At 45.7% G+C, this 15496-nt stretch overlaps 1 protein-coding gene across 4 annotated transcripts in view; it reads right to left on the reverse strand.

Moving 5' to 3' along the window:
- Window positions 1–15496, reverse strand: part of st6gal1 (ST6 beta-galactosamide alpha-2,6-sialyltranferase 1) — a 128088-nt gene that overhangs the window by 80960 nt on the left and 31632 nt on the right. For 3 of the 4 annotated variants that reach the window (XM_035748376.2, XM_035748377.2, XM_035748375.2), the window contains 2 exons: window positions 10761–10967; window positions 9994–10368 (listed from right to left, as the gene is read on the reverse strand). In XM_035748376.2, coding sequence (XP_035604269.1) covers window positions 9994–10368; window positions 10761–10952 — 567 coding nt within the window. In that variant the 5' untranslated portion in view covers window positions 10953–10967. Of the gene's footprint in view, window positions 1–9993; window positions 10369–10760; window positions 10968–11356; window positions 11891–15496 lie in introns of those variants that run through there. The other variant, XM_035748378.2, reaches the window with a different exon arrangement.

Here is a 15496-nt window from a genome sequence, read left to right on the forward strand (position 1 = left end):
TCCCTAATCAGAGACAACGAAAAACAGCTGCCTCTGATTGGGAACCATACCAGGCCAACATAGATATATCATTTACCTAGATAACCCACCCTAGTTACTGTCACTCCCCAACCAACACAGAGAATAAACAGCTCTATATGGTCAGGATGTGACAATTATCAACTATTTCAGAACCGTTTTGCGCTACTTTTAGACAAGCAAGACTAATTAATTAACATACTTATTTATTTTTTTATTTTGGGGGGGGTTTTAGCCCTTTTTTTCCCCAATTTCTTGGTATCCAAATGTTTTAGTAGTTACTATCTTGTCTCATCGCTACAACTCCCGTACGGGCTCGGGAGAGACAAAGGTTGAAAGTCATGCGTCCTCCGATACACAACCCAACCAAGCCGCACTGCTTCTTAACAAAGCGCGCATCCAACCCGGAAGCCATCTGCACCAATGTGTCGGAGGAAACACCGTGCACCTGGCAACCTTGGTTAGCGCGCACTGCGCCCAGCCCGCCACAGGAGTCGCTGGAGCGCGATGAGACAAGGATATCCCTACCGGCGAAACCCTCCCTAACCCGGATGATGCTAGGCCAAATGTGCGTCACCCCACAGACCTCCTGGTCGCGGACGGTTGCGACAGAGCCTGGGCACGAACCCAGAGTCTCTGGTGGCGCAGCTGGCGCTGCAGTACAGCGCTCTTAACCACTGCGCCACCCGGGAGGCCCTCTTAATGGTCCTTCTGTAGCTCAGTTGGTAGAGCATGGCGCTTGTAACGCCAGGGTAGTGGGTTCAATCCCCGGGACCACCCATACGTAGAATGTATGCACACATGACTGTAAGTCGCTTTGGATAAAAGCGTCTGCTAAATGGCATATATTATTATTATTTATTATATTAATAAACATACATTTAAAAAAAAATTGTATTAACCTTGCATTTTAATTGTATAAAAGCCCCTTAGATATTAATTTAGAATCATCCAAATTTTTATTGGGTATACTACTGTACAAGGACGTTTTATGAATCTGCCAGTATTTTCCTTCAGAGATTCCGGGGAATGTGTATGTAGAGGGTAACTTTCTTCACCAGTGGGGGCTGTACAGTGGGGGCTGTACAGTTGTGTGATTAGCCTACCAGTTGGTGTAAATGTAATGTTAAATTCCTCTCAAGCGAATTTTCTCTTCACTATCACAATATTAAAAACTTTCAAACGCATTCATGAATTAAATCGCTTTAGCCGACATGTTGTGGTTCATCTGATGAAGGATTGACTCGATCTATAAGCCAAGGACGATAGTAAAACGGGCAATAAGATACACTACAAGAATGGGAACGCGTGTATAACCGTAGAAAACGGTTGCAGGTAGGAGGGCCATCTAACAAGTGCAGAACGGAAGGCCATCAAGCAAAACAGACCAATGAAGCATGGGGTAAAAGGCGGGAGTATCTATGCCTCTCTGAGGACTGGGTAGGGTAGGGGGCCCACGCGCTCCACTTCCGTTGGCGCTGGGTTCTGGGCCGGGAGGGTCGGAAGGGTGGCACGAGCTCGGATCCCTGTATCTCCATGTTGCCTGGGTTGCGCAGACCGGCTCCACCCCCCCCCCTTTCCCCGCCACATGGCGCATCCCCAATATCAAGGTCCACATGGCCCTATTTATATAATGAATATGATTAAATATTAAAGCATTAGACCTCTCACTAAAGGCTTCAATCATACAAAAGTTATACTTATATCCAAACTGGTTTGGAGATTAGAAGAGTACATGGCCATAAATGATCATTTTTCAGATCATTTTTCAAGCTGTTCAAACATTCATAGATAACCAGCATGGTCAAATAATATAAAGAGTGGTTATAGAGGCTGCAATAGGTCAGCACCTTAGGAGTAAATGCCAGTTGGCTTTTCATAGCCGACCATTCAGAGGTCAAGACAGCAAGAGCGTATGTGTGTGAGAGAGGGAGGATCGAAACACACACAGTAACACGTGCAATAAAGCAATACGAATGTCAGTTTAATATGCAGTGCAGACCACCTCTTATTACCCTTCTCAGAGTTTTAAGAATTGAGTGTGTTCAATTATTTGTGAGATTGTGACATTTAAAGCATATTGAAGTTAGAAGCAATAGGATTTGAAACAATAGTCTACCCACCGTGGTCAACTATTTCAGCACTGTTTCGCGCTCCTCTGAGACAAGCATTGGGGACTGGTTTTAATAAGTCAATGAGATTTTTATTTTCACTGAATCTCCGTTTGGGTATTGGTTAGACTACAGTAGCCTACTCCCAACTGTCATGTTGTACAGGGCCATATTTTCCTGACGGAAACAGCCAATATTGAAGGCTATCAAATGCTTCTCAGAGATGCCCTCAAACTAGCACTAACTAGCATTAATGGTAACAATGGCTGACAATTAAATAACGTGCCATAGAAATCTGCGGCAGCCCCCAAGGTGTGCTGCAGTACAACACAACTTTTACAGGAAGAACCACTGTACCAACATTACAATTTTAACCATGTTTTGAGGCTATACAGTGTGTGTTTACATTTACTTTATTTACAAACATTGGAGTAAAACAAGCTTATATTTGGTGTTCTGATGGGGTACGACAGTTGAACTACGCTCATGAGGCATTTATAAATTAGAATCTTCAAAACTCAATTGGCCAAAAATGTTCAAAAATGTATGTAGCTACTGCAGATTGCCTCTTTAAAAAGAAGCATGGTGAAACCTGTACGAAACGTTATGCTGAAGTACTGAAATTCCCACAGAAGAGTGTTTTTTATTTTAAAAAATTGAACAATTTGAGAATATGACTTTAAAGCAGAGGTGTCAAACTCATTCCACCGAGGGACGAGTGTGGGTTTTTGTTTTTTCCTTTGAATTAAGACCTAGACAACCAGGGGAGGGGAGTTCCTTACTAATTAGTGAACTTAATTCATCAATCAAGTACAGGGGTGGAGCGAAAACCCGCAGACAGTCGGCCCTTCCTGGAATGAGTTTGAACCCTGCGTTTTTACTCACCAAAGTAACAACTCAGTGTGGTCAAACTTAGCTGCAGTGACTACTTCTAGCTAGCATGAGGACAAAAATTACCGTTTTAAACAAGCCTGATGGTAGAGTCGGTATCTCCTGGCAGCTCTGACTTCTCCTGCATCACCGGCAGACTTGCTTGTGGATCAAAAGAAAAGTGGAAAATCTACCTGCTCTAATTGCTTAGTACCTCACCTGTTCTTAGTTGTTTTTCGTCCTCCAATTTGTTTGCTCAACTTTTCATCCTGTTCTCTTTTGAAGTAGGCTACCAGCGTTTTCCAACCCTGGCTTAGTACTAGCGCGGTACAGTAGTTGACTGACTGTGCTGCTGTGATCATTTCCATCTGCTGGAGCCTTCTTCCGATCACTCTCTTATTGTTCACTCTTCCCCTCGTCTCCTGTACCCAATGCCACCTCTGGATTATTGCCTCTGGAATCTATCGACTTTGGATTTACCTCACTATATCGCTATTGGATTAGCTGACTCTCCCTCGTCCGTTGGAATATCCTCTCCCTCTGAAGTGCCCCTTCTTGGCCCTTCTTTGGTAGCTAACTTAGCCGTCAACCGGTAAGTCTCTGCTCTCTCTACTTTATATCTGCTGGCATTTTTTTGTCTTCTGTGGTTCCTGCCCCTGTAGACTAGTTGGTGTTATTCTCTGGCTTACTACTTAGCTATATCACAAAAGTGAGTACACCCCTCACATTTTTGTAAACATTTGAGTATATCTTTTCATGTGACAACACTTGTATAACAGTGTAAATTTGCTGTCCCCTCAAAATAACTCAAACATAGCTAGCTAGCTACATAGCCGTCTGTGTATCAAAGATAATTGTGTAGTCTAGAGCGATTTTCTAGGTTAGCTAGCCAGCTATTGTCGTTCTTTTAACGCAACGTAACGTAATCAACACTGCTAGCTAGCCAGCTAGCCCCGAATAGCAGCACTGTAGAAACTATTACACTCAACGGAACGACTTGATTAGTGTAGTGTCAACAACGCAGCCACTGCCAGCTAGCCTACAAAGTCAACAACGCAGCCACTGCCAGCTAGCCTACTTCAGCAGTACTGTATCATTTTAATCATTTTAGTCAATAAGATTCTTGCTACGTAAGCTTAACTTTCTGAACATTCGAGACGTGTAGTCCACTTGTCATTCCAATCTCCTTATATTAGCGTAGCCTCTTCTGTAGCCTGTCAACTATGTGTCTGTCTATCCCTGTTCTCTCCTCTCTGCACAGACCATACAAACGCTCCACACCGCGTGGCCGCGGCCACCCTAATCTGGTGGTCCCAGGATGCACGACCCACGTGGAGTTCCAGGTCTCTGGTAGCCTCTGGAACTGCCGATCTGCGGCCAACAAGGCAGAGTTCATCTCAGCCTATGCCTCCCTCCAGTCCCTCGACTTCTTGGCACTGACGGAAACATGGATCACCACAGATAACACTGCTACTCCTACTGCTCTCTCTTCGTCCGCCCACGTGTTCTCGCACACCCCGAGAGCTTCTGGTCAGCGGGGTGGTGGCACCGGGATCCTCATCTCTCCCAAGTGGTCATTCTCTCTTTCTCCCCTTACCCATCTGTCTATCGCCTCCTTTGAATTTCATGCTGTCACAGTTACCAGCCCTTTCAAGCTTAACATCCTTATCATTTATCGCCCTCCAGGTCCCCTTGGAGAGTTCATCAATGAGCTTGATGCCTTGATAAGCTCCTTTCCTGAGGACGGCTCACCTCTCACAGTTCTGGGCGACTTTAACCTCCCCACGTCTACCTTTGACTCATTCCTCTCTGCCTCCTTCTTTCCACTCCTCTCCTCTTTTGACCTCACCCTCTCACCTTCCCCCTACTCACAAGGCAGGCAATACGCTCGACCTCATCTTTACTAGGTGCTGTTCTTCCACTAACCTCATTGCAACTTCCCTCCAAGTCTCCGACCACTACCTTGTATCCTTTTCCCTCTCGCTCTCATCCAACACTTCCCACACTGCCCCTACTCGGATGGTATCGCGCCGTCCCAACCTTCGCTCTCTCTCCCCCGCTACTCTCTCCTCTTCCATCCTATCATCTCTTCCCTCTGCTCAAACCTTCTCCAACCTATCTCCTGATTCTGCCTCCTCAACCCTCCTCTCCTCCCTTTCTGCATCCTTTGACTCTCTATGTCCCCTATCCTCCAGGCCGGCTCGGTCCTCCCCTCCCGCTCCGTGGCTCGACGACTCATTGCGAGCTCACAGAACAGGGCTCCGGGCAGCCGAGCGGAAATGGAGGAAAACTTCGCCTCCCTGCGGACCTGGCATCCTTTCACTCCCTCCTCTCTACATTTTCCTCCTCTGTCTCTGCTGCTAAAGCCACTTTCTACCACTCTAAATTCCAAGCATCTGCCTCTAACCCTAGGAAGCTCTTTGCCACCTTCTCCTCCCTCCTGAATCCTCCTCCCCCTCCCCCTCCTCCCTCTCTGCAGATGACTTCGTCAACCATTTTGAAAAGAAGGTCGACGACATCCGATCCTCGTTTGCTAAGTCAAACGACACCGCTGGTTCTGCTCACACTGCCCTACCCTGTGCTCTGACCTCTTTCTCCCCTCTCTCTCCAGATGAAATCTCGCGTCTTGTGACGGCCGGCCGCCCAACAACCTGCCCGCTTGACCCTATCCCCTCCTCTCTTCTCCAGACCATTTCCGGAGACCTTCTCCCTTACCTCACCTCGCTCATCAACTCATCCCTGACCGCTGGCTACGTCCCTTCCGTCTTCAAGAGAGCGAGAGTTGCACCCCTTCTGAAAAAACCTACACTCGATCCTTCCGATGTCATCAACTACAGACCAGTATCCCTTCTTTCTTTTCTCTCCAAAACTCTTGAACGTGCCGTCCTTGGCCAGCTCTCCCGCTATCTCTCTCAGAATGACCTTCTTGATCCAAATCAGTCAGGTTTCAAGACTAGTCATTCAACTGAGACTGCTCTTCTCTGTATCACGGAGGCGCTCCGCACTGCTAAAGCTAACTCTCTCTCCTCTGCTCTCATCCTTCTAGACCTATCGGCTGCCTTCGATACTGTGAACCATCAGATCCTCCTCTCCACCCTCTCCGAGTTGGGCAGGTGGCATGGCGAGAATCTGTCTCCTCACCACGCGCTCTCACCACTGGTGTCCCCCAGGGCTCGGTTCTAGGCCCTCTCCTATTCTCGCTATACACCAAGTCACTTGGCTCTGTCATAACCTCACATGGTCTCTCCTATCATTGCTATGCAGACGACACACAATTAATCTTCTCCTTTCCCCCTTCTGATGACCAGGTGGCGAATCGCATCTCTGCATGTCTGGCAGACATATCAGTGTGGATGACGGATCACCACCTCAAGCTGAACCTCGGCAAGACGGAGCTGCTCTTCCTCCCGGGGAAGGACTGCCCGTTCCATGGTTGACAACTCCATTGTGTCCTCCTCCCAGAGCGCTAAGAACCTTGGCGTGATCCTGGACAACACCCTGTCGTTCTCAACTAACATCAAGGCGGTGGCCCGTTCCTGTAGGTTCATGCTCTACAACATCCGCAGAGTACGACCCTGCCTCACACAGGAAGCGGCGCAGGTCCTAATCCAGGCACTTGTCATCTCCCGTCTGGATTACTGCAACTCGCTGTTGGCTGGGCAGACCACCATAGTCCCTGGGCTTCCTGCCTGTGCCATTAAACCCCTACAACTCATCCAGAACGCCGCAGCCCGTCTGGTGTTCAACCTTCCCAAGTTCTCTCACGTCACCCCGCTCCTCCGCTCTCTCCACTGGCTTCCAGTTGAAGCTCGCATCCGCTACAAGACCATGGTGCTTGCCTACGGAGCTGTGAGGGGAACGGCACCTCAGTACCTCCAGGCTCTGATCAGGCCCTACACCCAAACAAGGGCACTGCGTTCATCCACCTCTGGCCTGCTCGCCTCCCACCCACTGAGGAAGTACAGTTCCCGCTCAGCCCAGTCAAAACTGTTCGCTGCTCTGGCCCCCAATGGTGGAACAAACTCCCCCACGACGCCAGGACAGCGGAGTCAATCACCACCTTCCGGAGACACCTGAAACCCCACCTCTTTAAGGAATACCTAGGATAGGATAAAGTAATCCTTCTCACCCCCCTTAAAAGATTTAGATGCACTATTGTAAAGTGGCTGTTCCACTGGATGTCATAAGGTGAATGCACCAATTTGTAAGTCGCTCTGGATAAGAGCGTCTGCTAAATGACTTAAATGTAAATGTAAATGTAAACACACAGCCATTAATGTCCATAACGCTAGCAACAAAAGTGAGTACACCCCTAAGTGAAAATGTCCAAATTGGGCCCAAAGTGTCAATATTTTGTGTGGCCACCATTATTTTCCAGCACTGCCTTAACCCTCTTGGGCATGGAGTTCACCAGAGCTTCACAGGTTGCCACTGGAGTCCTCTTCCACTCCTCCATGACGACATCATGGAGCTGGTGGATGTTTAGAGACCTTGCACTCCTCCACCTTCCGTTTGAGGTTGCTCCACAGATGCTCAATAGGGTTTAGGTCTGGAGACATGCTTGGCCAGTCCATTACCTTTACCCTCAGCTTCTTTTGCAAGGCAGTGGTCATCTTGGAGGTGTGTTTGGGGTCGTTATCATGTTGGAATACTGCCCTGCGGCCCAGTCTCCAAAGGGAGGGATCATGCTCTGCTTCAGTATGTCTCAGTACGTTGGCATTCATGGTTCCCTCAATGAACTGTAGCTCCCCAGTGCCGGCAGCACTCATGCAGCCCCAGACCATGACACTCCCAACACCATGCTTGACTGTAGGCAAGACACACTTGTCTTTGTACTCCTCACCTGGTTGCCGCCACACACGCTTGACACCATCTGAACCAAATACGTTTATCTTGGTCTCATCAGACCACAGGACATGGTTCCAGTAATCCATGTCCTTAGTCTGCTTGTCTTCAGCAAACTGTTTGCGGGCTTTCTTGTGCATCATCTTTAGAAGAGTGTTGAATGTTGAACTTCCAGTGACCAGTCAGTATGAGGGAGTGTGAGAGCGATGACACCAAATTTAACACACCTGCTCCCCATTTAGACCTGAGACCTTGTAACACTAACGAGTCACATGACACCGGGAATGGAAAATGGCTAATTGGGCCCAATTTGGACATTTTCACTTAGGGGTGTACCGTAATTTCCGGACTATAAGCCGCTACTTTATTCCCACGCTTTGAACCTCGCGGTTTATACAATGACGCGGCTAATTTATGGATTTTTCCCGCTTTCACAAGATTCATGCCGCCAAAAAACTGAGCACCGTCACATAATGTGACGTAAATCGAGCGCGCTCAAACTTCCCATCATTCTGATTACGGTAGTAATTTTGTCACCCTCATCATGGCAAAGACACGGAGAAATGCATATGATGCAGCTTTCAAGTTGAAGGCGATCGATCTGGCTGTTGGAAAAGGAAATAGAGATGCTGCACGGGAGCTTGGCCTTAATGAGTCGATGATAAGACGTTGGAAAGAGCAGCGTGAGGAACTGACTCAAAAACAACAAAAGCTTTCAGAGGGAAGAAAAGCAGATGGCCCAAAGTATTTGCAGCCACTCGACATCAGTGTAAATTGTGCATTTAAGGTGGCGCTCCGTGTTCAGTGGGAGGCTTGGATGACAAGTGGGGAGAAATCCTTCACTAAAACGGGCCGCATGCGAAGAGCAACTTATGGTCAAGTCTGCCAGTGGGTCCTGACAGCGTGGAGCATTGTCAAAAAATTCACTATCATCAACGGGTTTCGAAAGGCTGGACTGCTGCGTGTTGAAGGGGCAGCATGAGCTCAGCAGGGAATTTGCCTCCGGATGAAAGTGACGAGAGCGACAATGAAAACGATCCAACATCGGATGAAGCAATTCTGAGGCTATTCAACTCCGACACCGAAGGAGATGACTTCAGTGGTTTCATTGCACAGGAGGAGGAAGATAGTGACCAATGACTTTCTTGGTAGGCTACTGTTTACTGCTATTTTTTTAATTTTTTGTTACAAGCCGTGTTTCGTTAAAGCCTATTTATTTTTGTTACAAGCCGTGTTTCGTTAAAGCCTATTTATTTTTGTTACAAGACATGTTTCGTTTAAAGGCTGTGTAAAGTTCATTTGTTTCAATGTACCGGTAGGCACCTGCGGCTTATAGACATGTGCGGCTTATTTATGTACAAAATACATATTTTTTATAATTCAGTGGGTGCGGTTTATATTCAGGTGCGCTTAATAGTCCAGAAATTACAGTACTCACTTTTGTTGCCAGCGGTTTAGACATTAATGACTGTGTGTTGAGTTATTTTGAGGGGACAGCAAATTTACACTGTTATACAAGCTGTACACTCACTACTTTACATTGTAGCAAAGTGTCATTTCTTCAGTGTTGTCTCATGAAAAGATATACTCAAATATTTACTAAAATGTGAGGGGTGTACTCAATTTTGTGATATACTGTATGTCAACCCTGGTGGTTGGCTAGCTAGGCTAGTTAGCTGGCTAGGCTATCTAGCAGGCTAAAATAACAAACTTTATCTGGCTTGCTTGTTGGCTAAGATAACTGCATATGCTGGTAACATTATTTGATAACTGGTTAGATTGCATTTCGTTTCTCAAACTTTGGCTGTCAGCTAAGTGTTGTTAGCAACGGGTTGATTTACGCAATCAAGTAACGTTAGCAGGCTGGTAGTGCTAGAATTCGCAGGGTAGTAGGGTTAACATTAGCAGGCTGGTTGGCTAGCAACCTTTGTTTAATTTGAAGTTATTTCTGTTGGAGTTTACATTATAGGGAAAAGGCTGGCTTACAGGCTATTTTTGCGGAGCGTCCTCTGCAAAAACATTTTCCAGCATGACATTGACATTCCTTCAGAATTCTGATCGGTTTTAAGTTCCTTTTAGGAAATGTTCTGTTAAAGTAATACACGCTATGTGCTAGCTGGACTCTTTCTCTCTTCTCTATCTCCCTCACCTGATAGTTCTGCACCACTTTCCTCAGCCTCTTCCCCAGCATGCTACTGGACATCTCGTCGTCCCAGACCTCCCCCAGAGCTCTGTGAGGACCAAAAAAATCTGCGTCCCCGACTGTTCCACTAAGCTCCCCCCGACGACGGCCCCCAAACAGGGTCTCCATGGCCCGACTGAAGGGGCGCGGCAAGAGCCAGGTGAAGAATCCCGATGACTCTCGCTCTCTCTTGGGGTGTTTGGGGTGTGTCTCCTTAGCTGTGACTTCCTGTGTGTGGTTTGGGGAGGAGAGGACTGGGATTGGACGGTGGGCGTTGCCAGGGATGACGCCGGGGAGCTTCTGGGGGTCGAGGTACATGGGCTTGGCCCCACCTCTCAGCACCTGTGGAAGAAGAAGATTACATTTTATTTATTTTTTTTACCTTTATTTAACCAGGCAAGTCAGTTAAGAACACATTCTTATTTTCAATGACGGCCTGGGAACAGTGGGTTAACTGCCTGTTCAGGGGCAGAACGACAGATTTGTACCTTGTCAGCTCGGGGGTTTGAACTCACAACCTTCCGGTTACTAGTCCAACACTCTAACCACTAGGCTACGCTGCCGAAGAATGGATAGATTCTATTGTATGATACAGTGTGAGGATTCATGAGCCTATGGCTATGAGTATGTCCGATGGGTTTAAAAGTAGTGCACTAAATTGGGAATATGCCATTTCGGACATGCTCATGTTCTGCTGATGATGCTCCGTGACCACTCTAGACAGACAAACAGACCTTGATGATGGAGTGTGCCCGGGGCTGGGCGCGGGTCCGTGCCCGCACCCCGAAGATAGCATCGGTGACGGGTACGCTGTTCTCGGCGCAGAGGGCATAGAGCATTGCCATGGAGATGCAGAAGAGGCCCATACACAGCGCCCCGCGACGAGCCCGACGACGTAGACGCCACAGCAAGCTGACGCGGTCCATCGCTGCCCCGGGGTACTGGAGAGGCGGTTGGGTGGATGTAGAGGGGGGAGGAAGAGGTGGAGAGGATGCAGGGGGTTCGATGGAGAGAGGGGGAGAGGTAAGAGAGAAAGGGGTGCCGAAGGAGAGGTAGAGAGAAGGGGTGAGAAAGTGAGGAATTGAGGGTTGGAAAGAGAACAGCAAAGAGGTAGGGAGAGAGGAGAGAAGGGGGAGAGGGTGGGGGTTTAGAGTGATAAGATGACAGTATGAGCCTTCCGACGACAAGTTGCTTACTTTCAACATCCCATGGCAATGCAAACAAGACAATACTGTATCACAGGAGGATAACATCAAAAGATCAGACAAGCAGAAATACAACTACAGAATGCTGTATCTACATGGACAAAATGCATATTTTGATGACTCACCCATTTTCACCCACAGTATGCTGTATATTCACACTGTACGGGAAAACACATTTGGAACTCTCCGTTTTCATCTACAGTACAAGAGTGGGCCTGCCCTTTCTACACAGTGCTGACAGACATGTTTTCTGTTAAATCCTGTGAGTTAGGTTGATACAGAAAAGAGGGGTGAGAGAGGAAAGAATGGTCAGAATAGAAAGGAGGATAACAATGAGGTGCAGCGATGAAAGAAGTAGAGCCTCGTCACTAAGACTGCCTATAGCCAATCAGGCCAAGCGAAGGATGGACACTGGAGAGGGAGGGAGTGGAGGTAGTAGAGGCTGATCTACAGAGAGATGTGGGTTGAAGGAAGGAGGGAGAGAGAGGGAATGGCCAGTGAGTAAAAGAGAAAGAGCTTGATTCAGACAGACATATGAAAAAAATCTGAGATGAGATGGAATGATGGGGGGAGAGAGTAAGGGCAAGACAGTAACAAAGAGAGAATACAGTCAGAGAGATGGGGGGAGGGGTAGCTGTGAGTTGACCTTTAAACAAGTGAAGAAGCTGGACTGGACCCAGAGACAGGACAGAGGGGGAGAGAGGGGCTGCATACTGATTCAAGATGGTGTTTGATGCCACATTTTCCGGGGGAGAGGCTGCCCGGAGGCTACTCCAGCTCTGGCAGGACACCAGCAGTGAGGCAACTGCACATGGGGACAAAGATCGTACTTTTGGAGAAATGTCCTCTGGTCTGATGAAACAAAAATAGAACTGTTTGGCCATAATGACCATCGTTATGTTTGGAGGAAAAAGGGGGATGCTTGCAATCTGAAGAACACCATCCCAACCGTGAAGCATGGGGGTGGCAGCATCATGTTGTGGGGGTGCTTTGCTGCAGGAGGGAAAAATTCTGTGCATATATTGGAGCAACATCTCAAGACATTTCAGGAAGTTAAAGCTCGGTCACAAATGGGTCTTCCAAATGGACAATGACCCCAAGTATACTTCCATAAAATGGCTTAAGGGCAACAAAGTTAAGGTATTGGAGTGGCCATCACAAAGCCCTGAAAATGCATATGCAAGCAAGGAGGCCTACAAACCAGTTACACCAGCTCTGTCAGGAGGAATGGGCCAAAATGTACCCAACGTATTGTGGAAGGCTACCTGAAATGTTTGACCCATGTTAAACAATTATAGCCAATGCTACCAAATACTAATTGAGTGTATGTAAACTTCTGACCAACCGGGAATGTGATGAAAGAAATAAAAGCTGAAATAAATAATTCTCTCTACTATTTTTATGACATTTCACATTCTTAAAATAAAGTGGTGGTCCTACCTGACCTAAACCAGGTAATTTTTACTAGGATTAAATGGCAGGAATTGTGAAACACTGAGTTTAAATGTATTTGGCTAAAGTGTATTTAAACTTCCAACTTCAACTGTATATAATGTTTTACTATTTCTCTATTTTTATTTTTAAGTATTTAGATTATTTTTGTATAATGAAAAGAGCTTTACAAATGTAATTTATTATATTTATTGAATTAGCTTTTTTGAATAGTGCTGCTGAACATTTTATTAAAGAGACAATGTTGCAGTAGCCCTGTTTAAACTCTCCCAGGCTGTTTCTTGAACTCATCTAATGTAAATCTGATCTTTCATCAGAGAGAGCGAGAGGGAGAAGCAAACAGTGAGGGAGAAAGAACGAGAGAGACAGAGAGCTGAGGAGACGAATGGTTGTTGTTACTCGGTCAAAGCTGGACTAGACTTTAGAGAGAAGATCCCACACACGATCAGAATAGCATTCGATTTTTGACAAGCACACACACACACTCACACATTTAATGGCACCAGAGGAGAGGCTGGTTGGAAAGCAATTCTGAGAATCTGGATTAGTATGGACACAAGCGTCTCAGAGAAAATCATTGGCAAAACTGCAGCCCTGCATAAATCAATCTGTGTTAGAGTATATATATATATATGAGAGAGAGAGAGAGACAGGGAGAGACTAATTAAAGAGTTAATGAAATGGGAGCAGGTGGAGATCGATGGTGAGCCTTTAACATTGTGTGTTTGTACCATCATGGAACTTCCTGCTTGCTTGTTATCTTACACAGACACATTGGCTGAGCTAAAGCTACATGGAACTGTAGGGAACCTTTGAAATCAATATGTTCATGTTACATTATTTATCTGCTGTAGTGAACAGGCAACCTTGCCCAGAGCAGAGCCACAGGCTTAGTAGGCCTGCATCACAAATTGCACCATATGGGCCGAGCTCAAAAGTAGTGCACTAAATAGGGAATAGAGTGTCATTTGGGATGCAAGTCCAGTAGCTAATAGTGGTCACACTCTCTCAGCCATCCTCACATTCACAATGTACAATGTACATCCAGTGTATAGGTCTACTCCAGCCAACCCACTGGCCTGGTAACACAGCTACAGGCTTAATGGCTATAGCTGTGTAATGGCTTCCTATTCTCTAACAGTGCTTTAAAAATGGCACAAGGAAGCGAAATGGCACAAAGAAGACAAAGGTTTAGCTAACAATGCTTCAGACTGACCAATAAGAAAAATCTAAACAGAAACGAGATGTAGTGACGGAGAGAGAAAGTAGAGCAGGACCAGACAGAGAGAAAGAGAGAATACAGTCTGAGAGATGGGGGAGTGGTAGCTGTGAGTTGGCCTTTAACACTAGAACCGCCTGGGCTTTCAGCCAATAAGTACCCGTTAGAGAATGTTGAGAACTTTGCCAGGCGTCCCCTTTAGCATATGCATCAGATGCATATCAACCCGCAAGATACAGCAAACATAAGCACTTAGCACTTGATAAATAGTGCATAAACTATCATAAAGGATGAATTGGATGAAGAAATATTTGTGGAAATCTATACATTTAAAAAAATGAACAACAAAGGTTGTTTGTTTAGATAGAGTCAATGATATGTTTTGTATAATTCTACAAAGTCCTAGAATAAATGCAGGCCTATATCCTATTTTCGTTTTCCCTTACAATAAAAACATTACAGTATAATCCATTTGATCAACTTTATTTGTAGATTCGATTAGTAATATAGTTATAGTAATTAATAAAGCCCAGTTACAGCTTCTTTTGACAAAGTAGAAACTGAAAAGATAATAATAATATAACCAGCCAGGTCACAGGTGAAATGATTTGCTTTATTCCTAAACAAAAGCACCTGGACAATTGTAAAGGATGAATTGCATAAAGAAATATTAGTGGGAAAATATTAATGGCAAGATATAACAACTGGCATTTGTTGTTTGTATGGGATAATTGTGCCCTTATACCAGTGCCTTTACGCATTAATCGATCTCGTCTTCTCTTTACGCTTGGGTCCACAGTCAGCACACAGCTTTGGGGCTTTGTGTGAGCAAGCCCTACAAACAAATCAGTTGCACTGCACACAGGTTTCATAGGCCTTGTTTCCTGTACACCTGCCGCAGGTGTTGCATCGTTTCTCTGAAGGTCCATCCCATACCCATCAGACCAAAATGACTCCACATCCATGCTCTTTCATCTGTTTACAACGTCGATTTCAAGCTCGATATCTGACCCTCCATCCGACTCCAACTCATCTAAATTCTGCAGCATTTAGTTTGGCTTGTCATTGTGAACTCCACACATAGTGTTGTACTCAGTGTCTTATTTGGCTCTCTGAGGGGAATTTTTTAACCATTTCTAGCCTTTCATTATAAAATAATTAGACCGCCCACAATGCCCACAATTCTTCATTATTACACTATTTTTCTAAATTTATTTATTTATAGGGGTCAATGCACATTAATCAACATCAATTTACAATAATGCAACATCCATGTAAATGTGCCGGGGTTAGCCAAAAGCTAATTTGCACCAATAGCCCCTGGGCAGGTAACGGCAATTACACAGCCACAATGCAAATACTCACCAAAGCAATACAAAAACATTACATCCAATAATATATCATTCTAACAACAACTTATTCATAATAAAAAAATATCATCAACTGTTGTCTTACCTATGAGGAACCACAGATGACATGTGTATAGGTTTGGATGGATTTGAGCCATGTTTTCAATTTACATTTAAAAGTACAATAATCAGTGCAGCTTCTCAAGTCCATGGGCATTACATTCCAGCATATTGTAGTTCTAACA

Source organism: Oncorhynchus keta, chromosome 33, assembly GCF_023373465.1.
Source record: "Oncorhynchus keta strain PuntledgeMale-10-30-2019 chromosome 33, Oket_V2, whole genome shotgun sequence".
Lineage (NCBI taxonomy): Eukaryota > Metazoa > Chordata > Actinopteri > Salmoniformes > Salmonidae > Oncorhynchus > Oncorhynchus keta.